At 38.7% G+C, this 19,315-nt stretch overlaps 1 protein-coding gene across 3 annotated transcripts; it reads left to right on the plus strand.

Moving 5' to 3' along the window:
- Nucleotides 1-1,983: 1,983 nt before the first annotated feature.
- On the plus strand, nt 1,984-18,799 carry LOC115691985 (uncharacterized). 3 transcript variants are annotated; one of them, XM_056312192.1, is made up of 25 exons: nt 1,984-2,304; nt 2,501-2,612; nt 3,373-3,726; nt 4,130-4,281; nt 4,551-4,781; nt 6,582-6,691; nt 6,782-6,859; nt 6,953-7,059; nt 8,133-8,227; nt 8,312-8,427; nt 8,571-8,674; nt 8,766-8,843; nt 9,022-9,100; nt 10,922-11,090; nt 12,789-12,859; nt 13,444-13,524; nt 13,605-13,675; nt 14,115-14,211; nt 14,298-14,357; nt 14,778-14,832; nt 14,939-15,340; nt 15,429-17,302; nt 17,439-18,011; nt 18,107-18,165; nt 18,358-18,799. In XM_056312192.1, exons 3-25 carry the CDS (start codon nt 3,377-3,379, stop codon nt 18,551-18,553), a joined length of 5,208 nt encoding a protein of 1,735 aa, XP_056168167.1. In that variant the 5' UTR covers nt 1,984-2,304; nt 2,501-2,612; nt 3,373-3,376; the 3' UTR covers nt 18,554-18,799. The 3 variants fall into 3 exon arrangements, with proteins under 3 accessions (XP_056168167.1, XP_056168168.1, XP_056168169.1); XM_056312193.1 differs by lacking the exon at nt 2,501-2,612; XM_056312194.1 differs by lacking the exons at nt 1,984-2,304; nt 2,501-2,612; nt 3,373-3,726 and having other exon boundaries at nt 4,130-4,181.
- Nucleotides 18,800-19,315: the final 516 nt, after the last annotated feature.

Genomic DNA, 19,315 nt, shown 5'->3' on the forward strand with positions numbered 1-19,315 from the left:
ATAAACTTTCGGGACATACGGAGAATTCGAGTAAATTGTCCTATTTTTCATTAAAATCTCAAGAGATCGCCTCAATAACGTTCGATCATTTGCAATTTTTTTTTATCAATAAGATGCACCATAGTCCTTCTCCCTTTTTGCCTTTATTTACCCGCTATGCTTTTCTTAAACCACTTACGATGAAAAATAACTCGTCTTGTAAATTAGAAAAAAGGTCCATAATTTTGAACACGGCACCATATAGCACGAGCCAAAACGAATGAATTATCGATAACACGCAACAAAAATTATATACGTATTCCAATGACATAAATTTATAAACCTGATTTGATACGCAAATTAAAATTCCCAACCATGCCAACACGAGGTTTGTCTTATAATGAATAAGAAATGAAATTCCTTTTTATATTTCGACGACAAAATTATCCAATCAATTTTAGTCAAAAAGGCAAGACACAATCTCGATGTGGGTCCATTTCGACAAAAATCCATGTTTTCGAAGAAAGTACACAAGAAAGACAGGAGCAGCATAAGCTCTAGAGAGAAAGAAAAAAACATATGATACTAGAGAAAATATTCAAACCAGCACTGTACCGTCGTCGTTTCGGGGATATTTTCTCTAGGTGCGCGTAGACGTGTTTCCATAATTTCTTGGGAAATTTTCAAAACAACCCCTGTAATGAGGCATTTTTCTCAAAATACCCCCCAAGAGAGGGATTTGTCTCAAAGTACCTATAAAGTCGATGATCTTGTCTCAATCGATCACCTTACCATCGGCATCACAAATCTTCGCCGGACGATGATCACGGCGCTGTCACATTCGCACTATGAATAGTGGCATTTTTGTCAATTTGAGCCATGAGCTTTTAAACAAATAATGTAGTTAATAAAGTCGGTTATGTATTGATGTCCTTTTCTTTTCACCTCGACAACTAAAGAAATTTGTTTTAAAGGGCAAAATGACCCAAATTGAGCTCCGATTCACACTTTAACCATCGGTTTGGGCCCACCAATTGTGCGCGCCGCTACGATTTCTTTCGGAGATATTGCATAATCCGTTGATGCCTTTCATTTAGCTCACCAAGCGGCGGGATTCAACCTTCTCTCCGCATTTATGTCCACGTGAAGCTCACCACCTCGCTCCCAAATGTCGTCACCGGTGATACAATAGTGACTCAACTATCGTCGACGTCAGTGATGCTCCACCGACCATGGTTGCAATGCAACACCCAAGCACCAAGACGCTGCATTGTGGACAGACATAAACTCGACCTCTGAGATCTGTTATGGTGACGCACTCAGGTTTCTTTGTCCATGCTTAGCTATGTGCTCTCTTTTCCTTGTTAATGATTCCGATGGTTTGCTTTGAGCGTGATATGGGAAAATCGCTACTTCAAAATTAGGTGAAATTGCCCTCTTTGTGATGGCTAGAGTTTTACGAGTGTGCAATTGCCTTCTCTCTGGATGAAGGACGAATCGAATTTCACTTTAGCTCAATTGGGAAATTAGTGATTAGAGTTTAGTATGATTGTGAAATTTCGAGATTTCTTTTTCCAATTTGCAACACGCGTGAAGTGCACGTGCTCATATTAGACATTTGGGGACAAAAATGCCCCTGCCCATGTGGAAAATACGACACGTAACACGCATGCGGTCGTCGCCCACCGGAAATCTATGCCGCCCGAGAGACAGGAGGCCAATTCAGGCAAAATCACCAATTTTGGGGGGTACTTTGATACAAACCCCAAATTGGGGGGGTATTTTGAGAAAGATATCCTCCTCCGGGGTTTTTTCTTTCAAAATGTTTCCTAATATCTTTTCACATTAATTACTTTCCACTTTTTATTTTCGACTGCAATATATATTTTCGCCCTTTATTTTTTTTCTAATGCCAAATAATAATAATAATAACAATATCGTTCGTGTCTAGAGCGGCGTGAAGATATAAAAGGCTCCCCCCTTCACTTCCATCCTCGCTTCCTCGTCTTCGTTTTATGCGTTCCCCTCCATTCTTCTTCTTCGTCGTTGTCGTCCTTCCCATGGAAAATCTCTCCTCTCTGCACAAGACGCAGTGCAGAGGAAATCAAGAATCATCTCATCGTCCGTCGCGCGCGCTTCGCGGTCGCCGTCCTTCGTTCTCCCCTTCTCTCCTCGAGTAATTCGAATCTCTTTCCATGTCCGGAGCCTTCGGACTTGGGGATCTCCCCGTCGCTCTCTTCCCGTGATTGCGCGGTGCTTTCAGGGCTCCCGGCGCGCCGCCGGAGGCGATTCGTTTCGGGGTCCCCCGGAGAAGCTCCGTTCCAGGTACTCGTTCGGCGCGCATTTCTCCGTCTGTGTATTTTTCCTTGGGTGTAATCGTCGGGCATTGATGAGAGGCGTTCGTTCGCGCAGTCGATTGTGTTTTCGATTGGTTTTTGTGGTGCTTTAATCGCGGCATCTCGATTAATGTATTCGGGCAGTGTGGGGGCGGCGGTGTTTGATTGCTAGGTTTTGGTCGCAGGGCATGCATTATGGATTTTGGCAAAGGTTTTGATACGGAGTTTAGAAGAGAGTGTTTGCCTGCGGACTGTCTGCCTTTGTGGTTGAATTTCTGATGTCTCGGAGCATAAAAGGTGATGCTTTTTAGCCTAGTGATTTTCCCTTGTTGATTCTGATTGTTGGGGGTTTAAATTTTTGCTTGGTTTCCCCCGTGTTTTTGTGGGTCCGTGCAGTTGCGATTGCATCTGTGAAATTGATTGTCTGCTTTTGAGGATTGATTTGTCTTGGTAAGCATGTCAGCTTAGCTTAGTTAGCTTAGGGCTATGAAGAAACGAAAGTCTAAGATATCATCTACCATAGGTTGGGCCTGCGATTCAAAGGGCTGTACGTTTTGGATGGAAATGGGTAAAAGGACAGGACGAGTCTCTTCGTTCATTAGCTATGCTGTGTGGATCGTTTTGTCAGTACTAACTCATTCTCATGTATGATGAAATACTCGTGTTCACGATTGATCTTGTCTGCCTCTGGGACGAGTTCACTGTTTGGCAGCTCACGAGGGAGGATAATATGTGCTGCACTATTTGTAATCGAGCAAACAAATCTGGACAGTGGTTTAAAGGGTTCTCTGCTTAGAGGTTCTTTCTTCCCTTGAATTACATGGAAAAGGAAACTAGTATAGTTGGTTGGCCTAGGGCCTCGTGGCTTACTTCTGTTTACAAGTCATGCTTGAGGGAAGTTTCTCCTTTGTATGAGTGTTTTGTTCTTCTATTGTGTTAGGTCAGTTTTGGCACTGGAGAATCTGCATATCTTACCTCAGCTTGTATTACTTTTTGCTATATGTGATGATCTCTACCGAATTTTTGTCTTAAATCATTATTATTTCTTGATGAACAGAACTATGGCTCTTCGAAAGTACGTTCCTCCTTGTGACGCTTCTTCTGCTGGTATGAAACCTTTGAGTTTCTCTGGTAGGGTAAACGTGAATGCTCAGGTTACAGATCCAGATCAACGGAAGAAAATGGAAAGAAACATGGACGTTGACCTCAAGGAGGTTTACTTTTTAATCATGCATTTCCTGTCCGCTGGACCATGCCACAGAACTTATGGACAGCTTTGGAATGAGCTACTTGAACACCAACTCTTACCTAGAAGATATCATTCATGGTATTCAAGGACTGGGAGGCACAGTGGTGATGAGAATGATGATGGCACGTCATTCCCATTGAGCTACAATAATTTAGTAGAAAGGTATGTGATGCCTTTTGCTCACTATAGGTTACTTATAGACAATACTTTCTAGATACTTAATGGTGTAAATGAGGAACTTGACTAATGTACTCAATGCCACGATGTAAATGGATAAAATAAATCCTTCAGTTGACGAAAATCCTAAAGTTTTTGTAATTATTTAAAGTTGGTTGAAAGTCTTACACTATGAGTATAGTGGAAAAGTTGTGTGGGGATGTATATGCTTTAATTGACTTTGTAGATGATTTGGCTTGTAACTGTACTATTATGGGATATGGGTTTGCTCCCCCTTGGTGCCCTATCGTAATCTTTTCTTTTACGTGTCAAAAAATAAATCCTTCAAGTTCACATGATGACAAGATCACAATGATGAGATTGCACTTGACAATTCTATGTTTCGTAGGTATCCTCACATCGCAAAGGATCACTTGGTAAAGCTTTTAAAGCAATTATTAGTAAGTACAGCTTCTCTATCAGAAGGTGTGGACAGTGGACGGGCTCCAACTGCAGCCGATGTGCCTACTCTGTTAGGAAGGGGTTCATTTTCCTTATTGAGTAGGTGACTTTATATAGAATTTGGGCATCACAAGTAATTCAATCCTATGTTATTTTTGGGGGCCAATTTTATCCTATGTTAGTTGATCATAAAAAAATGACTTTTTCTGCATCGAGATTTCACTTATTTTGTATGTGGATCATAGAATGGCCCCAGGAAGCAGTATGTGCTTGCTTCTTTCTTTGTCATTGTTTTACGATATCTTTTGCTTTAAACCAAGTCAAAATACTTATCTTATGTGAAGTACCTCATGTTTTTTTTTATGCAGAGGAGAGTGATGATGATATTAAGCATCCGCCTCCTTACATGCGATGGCCTCATAAACAGGCTGATCAGGTTCGTGGATTGAGTTTGAGGGAAATTGGGGGTGGTTTTGGTCGGCACCATCGTTCACCATCTGTTCGCGCTGCATGTTATGCAATTGCTAAACCATCAACAATGGTTCAGAAGATGCAGAATATTAAGAAGATTCGTGGACACCGAAATGCTGTATATTGTGGTATGATTTCTCTATAAGAATAATCATCATTATCATCTAGAATTATGCTGTCAATCAATAGTATGGATTGTCCAGCAAAACCTATAGTTTGAAGTGAATGATTGTTGCTTCGTTTGTTTTAACGAAATCCTTGTGATATTATCGAGAATATCAATCCTTCGCTGGAACAGTTATACTTACAGTTTTTAACAAGTCCTTAGGTTGAAGAATAGGTACTTATTTTGGCTTGATTAAAGCAGAACCTTTTCTCCTATCAAAACTCTCCACCAGACATCTCAAAATGACAATAGGAAAAACTATGAATTGTTTTCAACAATAGAAATCCTATTAAGAGAAAAGCACTTCAAACGATTTAAAATATAATAATTGCTAAATCATAAAAAAAAATTAGGGCTGCCAAGACAAAGGTAAATAAATTCCTCATTGAATGATTAAAACTGTTTCAATAATTAAATTGCAACCACTATGACAAAAGTAAATGTTGAATTACTCGTAATATCAAGTCATGTCGTAACAGTATATTTTAAATTCCTCATTAAAGGACTCTAGCTATTATGATTATAAAATCACTAATCAAATGAAAATTAAATCACTAATTATAATTTCAATCGAGAATGAAATAGCAAGAAGGAGAAGTGTAAGTCAAAAAAAAAATATATATTCACAAAAAGGAGATAATTTGAAAGTGCTAAAAAACATGAGAAAACTAAAATGACATCACTTTACGAGAAAGCTAAAAGAAGGAGAATAGTTGGCACGTTTTGCTAAATTATATTGCATAAAAGCTTAGTAAGTCGTGGCAACTTAACTGAAGAAAAAGGATATGTTTTCCTGATAGTAAGTATTACAAATAAAAACCAAATTGGATTTGATGTTGAACTACTATACATTAAATTAGAAGTGCTGTTGCAAAACTATCTTGAAAGTGTAACCACAAACTGTCATCTGTGAATGTGTAGTCGAGCATTGTGAGCATTATGAAAGCTTAGAAACCAAATTAAATCATGATTGCAACTACTCTAAAACTAAAAATCAAATTTTCCATTTTAAATTTGGTTTTCGCAGTTCAGAAAGAACCAAATCTTGATGTAAATGACACACTAGACTTAGTGGGCTCTATTTTTTCTTTTTTGGGATAACACGGTATACTGGGAGTCACCCATGGTGCTGTTTTGAATTCAATCTTTTTTATCTTCCTGATTAAGAAAAAGTTTGCTTTTCACCTTTCACGGTATCGGTCCTAACTGTTCCACATGTTCATTTCTGTTGTACTTCTGCAATTAATCTTTAAAAATCACACTAAGCTAGCACTTCCTGTATAAGATTTGATCTGCGGTTGCCTTAAAACTTAGTGGTGGAAATGCAAGTCTCCCTTTCTGTGGACTTTATTTGACCTGCCAAATTGAAGTGTAAGTACTTCGTATGTTATCTTCTATGAAAAATCATGCCAATCCTGTAATTTATGGGCTGAAGAAGTTTTGTAATCCAAGTGATAGAAAAGGTTGACATTGTGTGGTACTTGTTCTTCCATGAAAAGAATATTCTGTGAACTAGTTACTGGTTTCAACACTTACAGCTTCACAATATAGTTTTGCTATTTGTGAATATTTGTGCTCTGAGGTATTGATTGCATCGCTGTAAAGTGAAAGGTCTTGGTGCCTGTTATATCATTGTGCCAGTCTCTCTATATGCTATTTATTTGTATAAGATATAATTTAGGCATCTGTTAATTGTATGTCATGTGTAATCAGGGAATGTATCCTATCATAAAAAATGACACTTTTAATGCAAATTTTGCAGCAATATTTGATCGCACTGGGAGATATGTTATAACCGGGTCAGATGATAGACTTGTAAAAATCTGGTCAATGGAAACTGCATATTGCCTGGCAAGTTGTCGTGGGCATGAAGTGAGTTTTTTGCTCCATGATCTGAATTTACCACTTGCAATCAATTTCCCATTTTAATGTTCTTATTTACTACATTTACTGTTATCTAAGGGCGACATAACTGACTTAGCTGTGAGTTCCAACAATGCCTTGGTGGCATCTTCTTCAAATGACTGCATCATCCGTGTTGTAAGCTCCCTTTGGAACTGAAAAAAATATTTACTTGTGCTATTTCATATTGGTGTCAAAGGAACGTTTAACCTTTCTCTTATACTCCCACAGTGGCGTCTTCCAGATGGGCTTCCAATTTCAGTTCTAAGGGGCCATACCGGAGCCGTTACTGCCATTACTTTTAGTCCAAGGCCTGCTTCTGTATACCAGCTACTGTCGTAAGACTGATATCCATTTCTTTTCTTTTCGCCATCACTTATAGCATACACATCTCATATTGTCAGATCATGACAGCATGTCTGTGTTGCGGCTTGTTGGTGTGCTTTGCTGGATAAAGTTGCTCATTAATCTGAATTGAGCTGTTACATCCTATATGCGTGGGTGATTCTCTTCTCTTGAGTACATTATAGTCATGACTAACAGTCCATTTGGGAGTAAGTGCGTCCGCTGGACATTCCTAGACCTTTTGTGCCAATTCATTTGACAGATTGATGGTACCCTCCTCTTTTTTTTTTAGTTTTTTCCCAAGCAAATGCTTTTACGTATGGTTAGTGCTGCTGACAATTTTAATACATGTGTGTCATGGAAACTCAATTAAATAGCAATCTAAGGATCCTCGACTGAAGATGGTTTCTTTCTCGTCAGTTTGTGGATGATTAATTTTGCCAGATTTGTATCTTCCTTCTCTTTTTCTCTCTTCAATCCATTGCTCTGCATGGATATTTGTATGTTTATTGAGAGTAGAATTATTCGTTGCTTGTTGTAAATTCTAGTTTAACTCTTTGAGTTTTGAAGAACTTTAGAATTTGATTTACTTCTTTGGGACTCTTCTCTAAGTACTAATGGCCTTTTGTTTTTGACTTTTATATGCGGCTTGTTCTTTCTTCTAGCACTCTTCTAGTTGAAGATTATGTTGAAAAATTTGTCATTTTTTTCCCTTTCTGGAGTGCTGCCTTAAAGTATTTCACTGATTTTGCATTTAGATCACCCTTCATTATTACATGGGATGATAGGTTGTAATATATGTTCTCCTCTATTCTCTTCTCGTTTATTTTTCTTTTAGATAATTTTAAGTTGCTTGTCTTCGATTCATTTTGGGATTCACCTATTCTGAATGAGGTCTCTATTTGAATATGAAATTATCCCAGGTTGTCTTCTCTTCCGTCAGTTCTATTTGTAGCGCTACTCATTGTTTGAATTTGACGATGATTTCCACGTCTTTTGGAGATATTGGAGAGAAATTACATGCATTTTGTGATTTGCTCACAGTTGGTGTGGGTTTACCCTGTAGGTCGTCGGATGATGGAACATGCAGGTTATGGGACGCAAGGAATTCCCAATTTAGTCCAAGGATATTTGTTCCAAAGCCTTCAGATACTGCAGCTGGTATTTAGCCCTTTTTGTGCTATTTCAGGCAACTGATTTGCTGGTGCTAGTAGCTTATGTGGGTGTTCCATGAGAAAATTGCAGGAAGGAATGGCGCTCCAGTGTCAAATGCTGTGACCCATAATCATCAAATATTCTGTTGTGCTTTCAATGCGAACGGAACTGTATTTGTTACAGGGAGTTCAGATAATCTTGCAAGGGTATATTCAGATATCTCTAGATTGGTCATTTGTGCAGAGTTCTTATGGATGCCTTATCAATGAGATTGGCATACTTTTTTCCAGTTTATCACTTTGAACCTCCATATGCAGATAACTGTTGTTTTAACGGAAGTAAATTGCAGGTTTGGAATGCTTGTAAGCCCAACAAAGATGAGTCTGACCAGCCAAATTACGAGATGGATGTGTTGTCTGGCCATGAGAATGATGTCAATTATGTGCAATTTAGGTTGTATGGATTATGTTTCGTTTTTATCTTCAATCAATTTATTATAGGAAAGAATGTTGTTTCTGATGTAAGATATTGCCTTATCTTTCAGTGGCTGTGCTGCAGCATCGAGATTTTCCGTGGCCGACACTTTAAAAGAAGAGAGTGTTTCCAAATTTAAAAACTCTTGGTGGGTAAATTGCTTTTGAACTGTACTATATGCACCGTGCCCTTCCTTTTATAATTTCATTTCCCTTTATATGGAGAACTTTTAGATGACATAGAGAGAATAATCATTACTTATCTTGTCCTGTGATCTTCTGATATGCTTCTACGTAGTCATCTTCACCTTCTACATTTGCTTTCAGGTATAGTCACGACAACATCGTCACTTGCTCTCGCGATGGCAGTGCAATTATCTGGACCCCAAGATCACGGAGATCACATGTAAGTGTTTTTTCAGGTACTTGGGATACCTTTACATTCTTTAAGTAAAGTCTGACAATTGAGTTATAAATATCTTCTATACTCATCATTGTCTTTCTGATGCCATATTTCTGGTCTCCTCCCTTTTCTTGAATAATTATCTGTCATTCATGAGTCAACACTATGATCACGAACATTCTATAAAGGTTTCAGTGGGAAGTCAGTCCGCAGGTAACATCAAGAAAATATTTAACTGGGTGTGCACGTTACTATGAATGTAATCACTATCTCAGAGAAAAGTACCCCTCCATCTGTTCATGGAACTTGCCACTGCAGAATCAACTCCCTTTAAAGGCCCCTCCTCTTAATCCCACAAAAGAAATCTGAAAAAAAAGGAAAGTGTCGTTGGTTCGGTAACTTTCTTTTTCACTGTAGACCTGCGAAACACTTCCCATTTAGAAGATTTCTCCTTTTCTGAGCCTACTTTGACCCAACTAACAACTAAATTGAGCAGGTCGTCATCAAATTTGTTCGGACAAACTTGTGCTTTGAATAGACGGTTATTGATTGCTTCAGTTTTCCATGGCTAGATATCAGTTGCTGTGTGTAAATTCCTTTAAGATTTATTGGCAACAAATATATCCGAATGTAGGGCTCTTGGAGAAGAAATGGTATATAATGAGGTTACTCTCCACTTATCTGCTGCCCAGGGAGACAGTTGATTGATAAATCACCCTTCATTCCTCTTTGTTCTTTTTTTATCTGTCAACTAGAAAGGCCGATTCATTAGCATTGACAGGAGTTCATTTGTCTTCGTTTTTTTCCTTTCAACTAGAAAGGTCAATTATTAGCATTGCCATGAGTTCATTCCTGTTTTTTATTTTTTATGTGTCAACTAGCAAGGTTGATTCATTAGCATTGCCTGGAGTGTTCGCCTGTCTACAAGTAAAGACTTTAGCAGACAAAGACTTCCAAGATATTAAAAATAGAATAAATTAAACCAAAAAATGAAACCTTAAGCAACCGATATTAAAAATACAATAAATCAAACCAAAATTTGGAACCTTAAGCAAGCCAAATATCTTTTTAATCAACCAACTTCTCAGAAATTCTTGCAATGAGAAAAAAAAATTGGATAATTACCTGAAAGTATCTCAAATGTTATAGTCTCAATTTACATGTCTGTTTCACTTTCACCATGATGGAAGCATTTGTGACTGTTAAATGCTCATGTGGCGACTTACTGCAGTGACTTGTGACCGTTATGTGTTCATCTAACTTTTCTATTTTTCTAAACAAATATCCGTATAGATATGAAAATAGAAGAATGAAGAAAATCATCTCCGAGAATTCAAGAAAGACTTCCAAAATTCGTTATGACATATTAAACATTGAATTATCAGGTTCCACTCTGATAAGTTTTTGGGAAAACTTACCTTAATAGAGCTCATTGCATGGTCTACTCAACTTGTTGACAGTAATTAAAGGAACAATAGAGTATAAGTGAACCCTGTAATTGAAGGGTGAAGAGAGTTTTTAGTCTCTTTTTTCTGACATGAGAAGAGGTTGCTTTTGTTAGTTTTCAGTTTAAATAGCTAATAATAATTTACAACTTCCTTTTTTTCTTGTTTTGTTTTTCTTTCTTTCTATTCTTGTACATTTTGGATGTACAAGAATTCTTATCTACAGAATCCATAAATAGTTAATGGAAACAGTGAAATGAAGTTTTAGCCTCAGACCATAGGATATAGTCATGGTTTATCACTCGTACAGTTACCTCGAATGAGCATCTATATGGCTTGTTCAACACTAAAGGTAATAATGTTAATCATCTTATTGCAGGGAAGAGTTGGCCGCTGGTGTCGAGCGTATCATCTTAAGGTTCCTCCTCCACCGATGCCACCTCAACCTTCACGAGGGGGTCCGAGACAGAGAATTCTTCCAACCCCACGTGGTGTCAATATGATAATATGGAGCCTGGATAATCGATTCGTTCTTGCTGCTATTATGGGTAAATCTTTAATCTTTTCATCTTCAAAATTTTGGAATATTTTTAAGGGCAATCGAACGCATGTGTGCACATGTTTCTTAGTGGAATTCTAAGTTCTAACTTGTCCCCATTTCTACTGTTGGTCCCATGTTCTTTACTCTCATTGCTCACTTTTATTATTGGAATTCATAGTTTATCTCCTTGGCACTTATAGAAATAGTTCGGTGATTTCATATTTTTATTTTTCTGTGGATTTTAACTGCCATTACGTGTTCTTGGAGGGTTCTCATTTGATAGAGAACTTTTCTTGGAACTTGAAGTCAGAGTGAATATTTGCTAAGTTACCTTGAGGTTGCTTAAGTTGCTAGCGTTAACATTGTGATCTTAACATCCTTTGTTTTGATTTTTGCCAGGATGTTATTGTGTTTTTTTTTTTCACACTTTTCACATCTATTTTTGGCAGTTTACTGTGAAAAACTATATGCCGGGTATCCTTTTTGCGTGTGAAATCAATTAACCACCTGGAAACAGTCATGAGGTTTGTCCTTTTCTTGAAAGCTAAATAAGGATAAGCAAGGTGCCAAAGGAATACCACACTATAGAAATTTACAGAGATCGAGAGTCTACTAGTTTTAATAAACTACCCAATTTGAAAAGTGGTTTTTGGTGAAGCTCCTTTAAAGTGGAATATGAATAGTCTCATTTTTGCGGTCAGTGTTATATTTAGTGGTTGGATCAGTTTGAAATGCTGGTGAGATCTCACAGATGTTTGTCTTTTTAATTCACAACTAGAGCGGACTTAAAAAATTGCAATAGGAAGAGAATGGAAATTTTAAGGTGTCAAGACAGATGAATTTGCTGATGCTGAATGAGTATAAGGACTTTTGGTCTTGGTATGGAGAAGTGCTTACTTTTTAGCTGTACGTATGGTAATTACTTTAGATTCTTAAAGTATTGCAAGATAATCTCCAAAAGAACTTCGGATAAAGGATTCCATTTCTTGGAAAATAAGGTGGAGCAAACAATTATGGCCATTTATTTTCCCTCTTGTTGCTATTTCTCCGGAACTTGTCTGATATTTTCCCAACTTGAGTGTATGCCTTAGGAAATCTTGTAAGTATATGTACGGGTATTTGCAGGATCACATGGTAGTTATGTTGTTGATATGTGGCATTAGCAGCAACTTTTCTGTCTACTCAATTCTGAGAATCTCGTTAAGTATCTTGGTTGTGGTTTGGAAATAAGATGGTACCACGAAGATATTGAGTAACAGCGGCATATGTTTTGACTGTTTTGTAAGATGGGAATTTTAGCAGGAAGGGTCTTGACTATATTGAAGATGTTTCTTACTAGGCTGTAAATGGTCCTTAATTTGACAAGTCAATGAGATTAATAGTTCACTCTAATTTTTAGGAAGGTAGCTTAGGAACATAAATGATTCTTTTTTGCTGATTGCATCTTCAATTTTAAGGGATGAACTGTTATTAATATGCTTCTACTGTGGATTCTGTTGACGGAAGACATCATGGCTTATGTGGGGTTTGACGTGTCTTCGCTTTTTATGCTTTTAACCGCATTGAACTGGCTACTGGATCTTTTTGTTTCCCTGGGGAAACTTGTCTGACCTGGTTTCACTCTCTCTCTCTCTCTCTCTCTCTCTCTGTGGCCCTTTCTGGTCATTAGTTTTGTAATGCTAATTAGACATTTTGAAAGTTTCAGATTGCAGAATATGCGTTTGGAATGCATCTGATGGTAGCTTAGTACATTCATTGACTGGCCATACTGCTTCGGTAAGTTAAATCACTTGATTGTTTGAACCTTTTTGTGTGAAAGTATAGAGTTGATTGCCTGTGCTTGTGGGCTTTGGATTCGGCTATGTTTCATTCAACAGATGTAAGATATTCGTGGAGTGATCTTTATTAGGGATCCTCATTTTATTGGATGTAATTGTCGGTTGACGATTATAAATTTGCTTTGGAAGGGTTCTCTTTTTACAAAATAAATGCATTTTTTGCCTATTGTTACCCCATTTCTTAACATTGATGTAGGTGCATGTATGCAGGTCATTTATATCGCGATCACAAAAGTTGAATATTCAGTTGCTTTTCCTCGCTTATTTTCTTGTTCTGGATCAATCTTGTTGTTCCTCGCTTTCATTGTGCCACAGTTCTTGTTGACTATTGTTTATGGTTTCATCATCACTTTTCTCCCCCTAGTTGATCAGTTGGTAGCTTTCTCATAGAACTCCTGCAGTCCATGCTATTTCTGTAATTCTTTGTAGACTCTATGTGGCTCAACTTGTTTGTTCCCCTAGTATTCCTGTTGTATTTTTGTAAATTTGCTATTCGTGACTGTTTTACTTGGATTGTGTCAGACATATGTTCTTGATGTTCATCCTTTCAATCCAAGGATAGCTATGAGTGCGGGGTATGATGGCAAAACAATAGTCTGGGATGTAAGTCCTCCATTCATCTGGCTCTGTAGTGTCTCACTCATTTACTCTCTAATTGACTATTTTTTTTTTATTCCATTTAGATATGGGAAGGCAAACCTATACGGATATATGAAATTTCACGTTTCAAGTTGGTCGATGGCAAGTTTTCTCCGTAAGTACATCCTAGCTGGCATCAGATTTTGAGCTACTTTGTAAATGGAAATTGGTATTGACAGTTGATGCTTTGGTCGAGTCAGTAACATTCAAATGTTTGTACTTGTATATTTTGTGTATGTATCTATGCATGTTCTGGTGTTTAGGGTTCTGCATTTTCCCAACCAGTGCCTCTGCGTCTTTTGGTAGGCGTTACTAGATATAGCAATCTATGTTTTCAAGATATTTCCTTACAGAGACTCTGTGCATGGCAACACATTGAAATATGCAATGCCTTCTTTCTCACATTTTCAAAGTATATTAAGCACCTAATTAAGTGCCTTCCGATGATAGGTAGCATATTATTTTACTAGATGGCTATTTCATATGCATATCAATGCTTATTTCAATTAAACTGGAAAGTTCCTTTGACATGAAACTTTTTTTGTGTCACTCAGGGATGGGACATCAATCACTCTTTCGGATGATGTCGGTCAACTTTATATTTTAAGTACCGGCCAGGGCGAGTCACAGAATGATGCCAAGTATGATCAGGTCTGTGATTGGTATGATAAACGCGCGTATGGTTTTGATATGTATCAGGCAGTTTATTTATGAGTAATGTTTTTGTCTCCAAACAGTTTTTCCTGGGGGACTATCGGCCTCTTGTTCAAGATACTTATGGCAATGTACTTGACCAGGTTGGTTAAGCAGTTAACTTCTTGTGTTACTTAATCTTTTGTTTCAGAGCATCTGTTTACTGAGTTTTTTGGGACCTGCTCTAAGAAATTCTTATTTTTTCTATTCTCCTCGGTTCTTATATCGTAAATATCACATATTATGTACGGGCACTTACAGCACGAGATTGTGCATGGGAGGAGGATTTTCATGTTCTTGCAAAGTCTCTTTTTCTAGTTGTAAGTATAGATTGCCATTTATGGCGATTTTGTGCATTATTGTACATGCACAAGGTACTTCCATCATTGATTTTTGTAGTTTGCTCCTTTCTGACATAGAAGAATGCAATATGAGATGGGTATGATCATCTTGCCTCACCTTTAGTGGCTGAGCGTAATTCTTGACTATATCCTTTCTAAGGTTCTGCATAATATTTAATTCAGGAAACTCAGCTTGCTCCTTATCGACGCAATATGCAGGATCTCCTTTGTGATTCGGGTTTGTGTTTAGTTATCAGCTTGCTGCTTCATATGTTTATTTTCAATTGTTATGGTACCATCTAAATCTAATGTTCTCTTTACATTTTGGTGGTCCAAAATGCTAGGTATGACACCTTACGAAGAACCCTACCAGAGCAGATACCAGAAACGCCGACTTGGAGCTTTAGGCATTGAGTGGCATCCTTCTTCTCTAAGACTTGCCATTGGGCCAGACCTAAGTCTAGGCCCGGATTATCAAATGCTCCCCTTGGCAGATCTGGATGTGCTAATCGAACCCTTGCCGGAATTTATGGATGTCATGGAGTGGGAGCCTGAAAATCCGGTGCAAAGTGATGATAACGATTCGGAGTATAATATCACTGAGGAAATTTCTTCTCGAGGAGAGCAGGGAAGTTTAGATTTTGACTCCTCTGATGATTCTGAACGCAGTGCCGAAGACAGTGGTGGTGATGATTCTAGTAAGGATATCCGCAGATCAAAAAGGAGAAAACACAAGGCAGAGGCAAGTCTTTGTGGAGTATCTAATATTTTTTTTCCTAATTGCATCCTTATTTGTTTAGAAGTAACTAAAAGTTTTTGTCTAAGCTCAGGTAGAGATCATGACATCTTCAGGTCGGCGTGTTAAAAGGAGGAATTTGGATGAGCATGATGATGATTCATTGAGAAGTAACCGATCAAGAAAACAGAGGAATGGTAGAAGAAAGAAAAAATCTTCCAAATCTAAGGCATTGAGACCTCAAAGAGCTGCCGCTAGGAATGCTCTCTCTTTGTTCTCTAGAATTACTGGAGCATCTACAGGTGAAGAAGAAGAAGTATCAGAATCTGACGTGTCCGAGAGTGAGTCTAACGATCGAGATTCAGACATTCAGAGCGATGATTCTGAGGAACCATTACAAAGCGAGCAAATTAATCTTTCAAAAGGAAAGGAGATATGTAAGGATTTGTCCAAGGGAGTGTCTGCGAACCATGAACATCATGATACTCCTGTTACTGCTGGGAACAAGCGGAGATTGATTCTTAAATTGCCAGTTCGCGATTCGAATAGGCTTGCTCCTTCCCAAAGAAGAGAACATACATCTGACAGCCTACCCAAGTTTGTCGGTTCATCATCCGGGATTCCTAGAGACATTACTGGAGGGAGCAGCATTCGTTTAAATGAACAGAATCCAGAGTCTTCCGCTAATGCCAATTGCAAAACAGTTGAGAAAGAACGAAAAGAAAGTGAGAGTAATGTTGATCACATAAAGCTGAGTCTTGCATACCAGAATGGTAAAATTAAGTGGGGAGGTGCCAAAGCGCGCTCAGCAAAACGACCAAGACTGGGAGAAACAGCATCAGCAGTGCCATGTGGGGAGACTAGTTCACATCTTGTAGCTCATGACAGGAGCGAAAATAAGGAGAATGGAATTTTAAAACTTGAAAGACTTTCAGAAGTTCAGGGTGATAGGGCTAAAACAAATGAAGAAGCTACATGCATGAATCAGAGAAGTTTTGATAATGGAACATGCGAGAATTTGGGTGGTGCAGTAAATGGCCTGGAGCACCCCAAAGTGATTAAATGCAGTGTTGATGATGATTCATTAGAGGAGGTTTTTATTCCTTCTGAGGATAGATCTCCTGCTCTTGTAGGGGAGGGAGCTGAGCAGCTCTATGATGTTGAGGGGAGCCTTAAACCATTCTCCAGTGAGGTGAAAAATAGATCAGGAGTTACAACTGACTCTGCTGATGCTATGAAGCAAGAGCTGAGAAACTTGACTAATGACTGTAAAAGTGGTTTGCATGATGAAACCTGTGAGAACCATTTGTGCATGGAACAGGATATTGCCCAAGTGCCTGCCCATAACCAGAACAAGAGAATCAGTCTAGCAAAAGGAGATAACGGATTAATAGGTTCAGACAATAACAATGATATATCTGGTTCGACTCTACCTAACTCAAACTTGCATTCGAATGCGAACAGGATCTTTAGTGCTGTATATAGAAGGTCGAAATCAACTAGAAGTAGGACTAATTTAGAAGGAGATGCTAGTGGAGTGGGAGAAAGTACTTCAAATGCAAACGGTGCTCAAATGGACTTACTCGGAGGATCTCCTGATTCATTGCATAAGCCACAGTCCATGGGACTGAAGATGAGGCTTCGAAAATGTGATGCAAAAACTGGGATAGGAGACATGGAGTTGGGTCATGAACATGAATTAGAGGATCCATCACAGGGTTCTGAGAGTAATCACATTAGTCGATGCGAGCTTCCACGTGAAGAATGGGGGTCAAGTTCAAAGGCAACAGTTGGATTGAGGTCTACTAGAAACAGGAGAGCGAGTTGTCACCTGCGTGACACTAGTCCTCCGATAGAAAGGAGGAAGTCAAGTCAATCCTCGAAGAAAGGTTCATGGTTGTTGTTGACATCACATGAAGATGGATCTCGTTACATTCCACAGCAGGGGGATGAAGTAGTATATTTGAGACAGGTATGTGAATTGGTATTTACTTATTGTGATTGTTTTCTTGGGCTGGAATACCTTTCATACATCTTCCATTTAATTTCCTGCGGATATGGATGTGATGAATTTCCTTATATACCATGACTAAACTTTAACTTTTCAGGGGCATGAGGAATTTATTGATTGTGGTGGCTCCAAAGAACGAGGCCCCTGGACAATGATAAAGGGGAACATTGGACCAATGGAATTTTGTAAAGTTGAAAGCCTAGAATATGCCATTTATCCAGGGTCTGGGGAAAGCTGCTGCAGAATGATACTTCGATTTGTTGATCCCGCTTCCAGTGTGTTTCGTAAATCGTTTAAATTAACTCTTCCTGAAGCGACTGGCTTCCCAGACTTCCTTGTAGAAAGAACTCGGTTTGAGGCTACTACGCAGAGAAATTGGACAGTTCGGGACAAATGCAGAGTGTGGTGGAAAAATGAAGGCGAAGATGACGGTAGTTGGTGGGAGGGTCGGATCGTCTCTGTGAACCCTAAATCTCTTGAATTTCCAGATAGTCCATGGGAGAGGTACACTGTCCAGTACAAGAGTGATCCCAGGGAGAAGCATCGTCACAGTCCGTGGGAGCTTTTTGACACCGATACACAATGGGAGCAGCCGTGTATTGATGATGAGATCAGAAATAAACTTCTCTCAGCCATTAACAAGCTAGAGAAGTCAGGGAACTATAACCAGGTACTGCATTTTTAGGAAGCATAAGAAACGTGGCTGGCTTATTCGTAGAATGTAAATGTTTCTGAAGACTAATTTCTTTTATGGTCAACATTCAGGACCGTTATGGCATACAGAAGTTGACCCAGGTTTCTGAGAAATCAGGTTTCATTAACAGGTATATACTTTTTCTGTTGAACTGGTATTCAATTCTTGCTTATGTGGATTCACCAAAGATGCAATTTTAGAAGTTATGAAACTACAGTTTGGGATCTCCCGTTCCCCATTCCCAAACAATAACTTGAATACTAATTGGATATTTAACAAATTGAGCTGTCGCTGAATTGAGTCATGTCTAATAATTTTGCAGGTTCCCAGTTCCATTGACTCTCGAGGTGATTAAAGCAAGGTTAGAAAACACCTACTATCGAAGTTCAGAGGCGGTGAAGCATGATATTGGAGTACTGCTATCAAATGCTGAAACTCACTTTGGGAAAAGCCCAGATCTCTCATCGAAAATGAGGCGCTTATCAGAGTGGTTTGCACGGACGCTATCTGCTTCATGATTAGGAGATTTCTGGCCAACAATGCCTGTGAAGAGTTGCGATGATCGCCTTTTTCTTTCTGTAGATAGAGTTTTTGGAGCTAACTATTTGAAGGGTTCCTTTTCTCCCATTTCGGATATGAGGATATTTCGGGGCTTTAGAGATCTCAATAGAAAAGAGCTGATTGTGGAGAATTTCCACCATAAATTCATTCTTGTATAGGCACACTTGATCATTGAAAGCAATAAAAAGCAAAAATTCTCACCATACCACTTCCTGATTCTGCTCTGCAGTTAATCAACCATCACAAGCCTATGCTGCTTGATTTCCATGATCTTGTAGGAACAGAACATGTTAAATGACATGGTGGAGCTGCTGTTTTATATCCATTTGCCTGGGAGAGAATACACTAGTCCATGCATTAAAAAAACGTTCACATATTGATGCTGTTTTATATCCATTTGCCTGGGAGGAGAGAATACACTAGTCCATGCATTAGACCAAACGTTCAGCTACCGTAACTCGAGACGTTTCTATAGACTAGTCAGGCATTAGTTGATTGTTATTTGAACATATGCTTGGAAAGCCCTATCTGCTTGATAAGCCCCATCTGCTTGAAAAACCAGGACTAATGAGTAGAGGAGTGAGCTTCCCCAACAAGGCTCATCTTCGATCGAGTTCTGTCAATCAGTTTGTAACTCGCGAGTCTTAACTTGTTCTTTGGCTGAATTACACTAGATGGATGATGTAGCGACATGGGCTTTTCTTTGGCCGAAAAGAAAA

Source organism: Syzygium oleosum, unplaced genomic scaffold (assembly GCF_021117445.2).
Source record: "Syzygium oleosum isolate NSW1041296 unplaced genomic scaffold, Sole_v2.1 Sole_v2.06, whole genome shotgun sequence".
NCBI lineage: Eukaryota > Viridiplantae > Streptophyta > Magnoliopsida > Myrtales > Myrtaceae > Syzygium > Syzygium oleosum.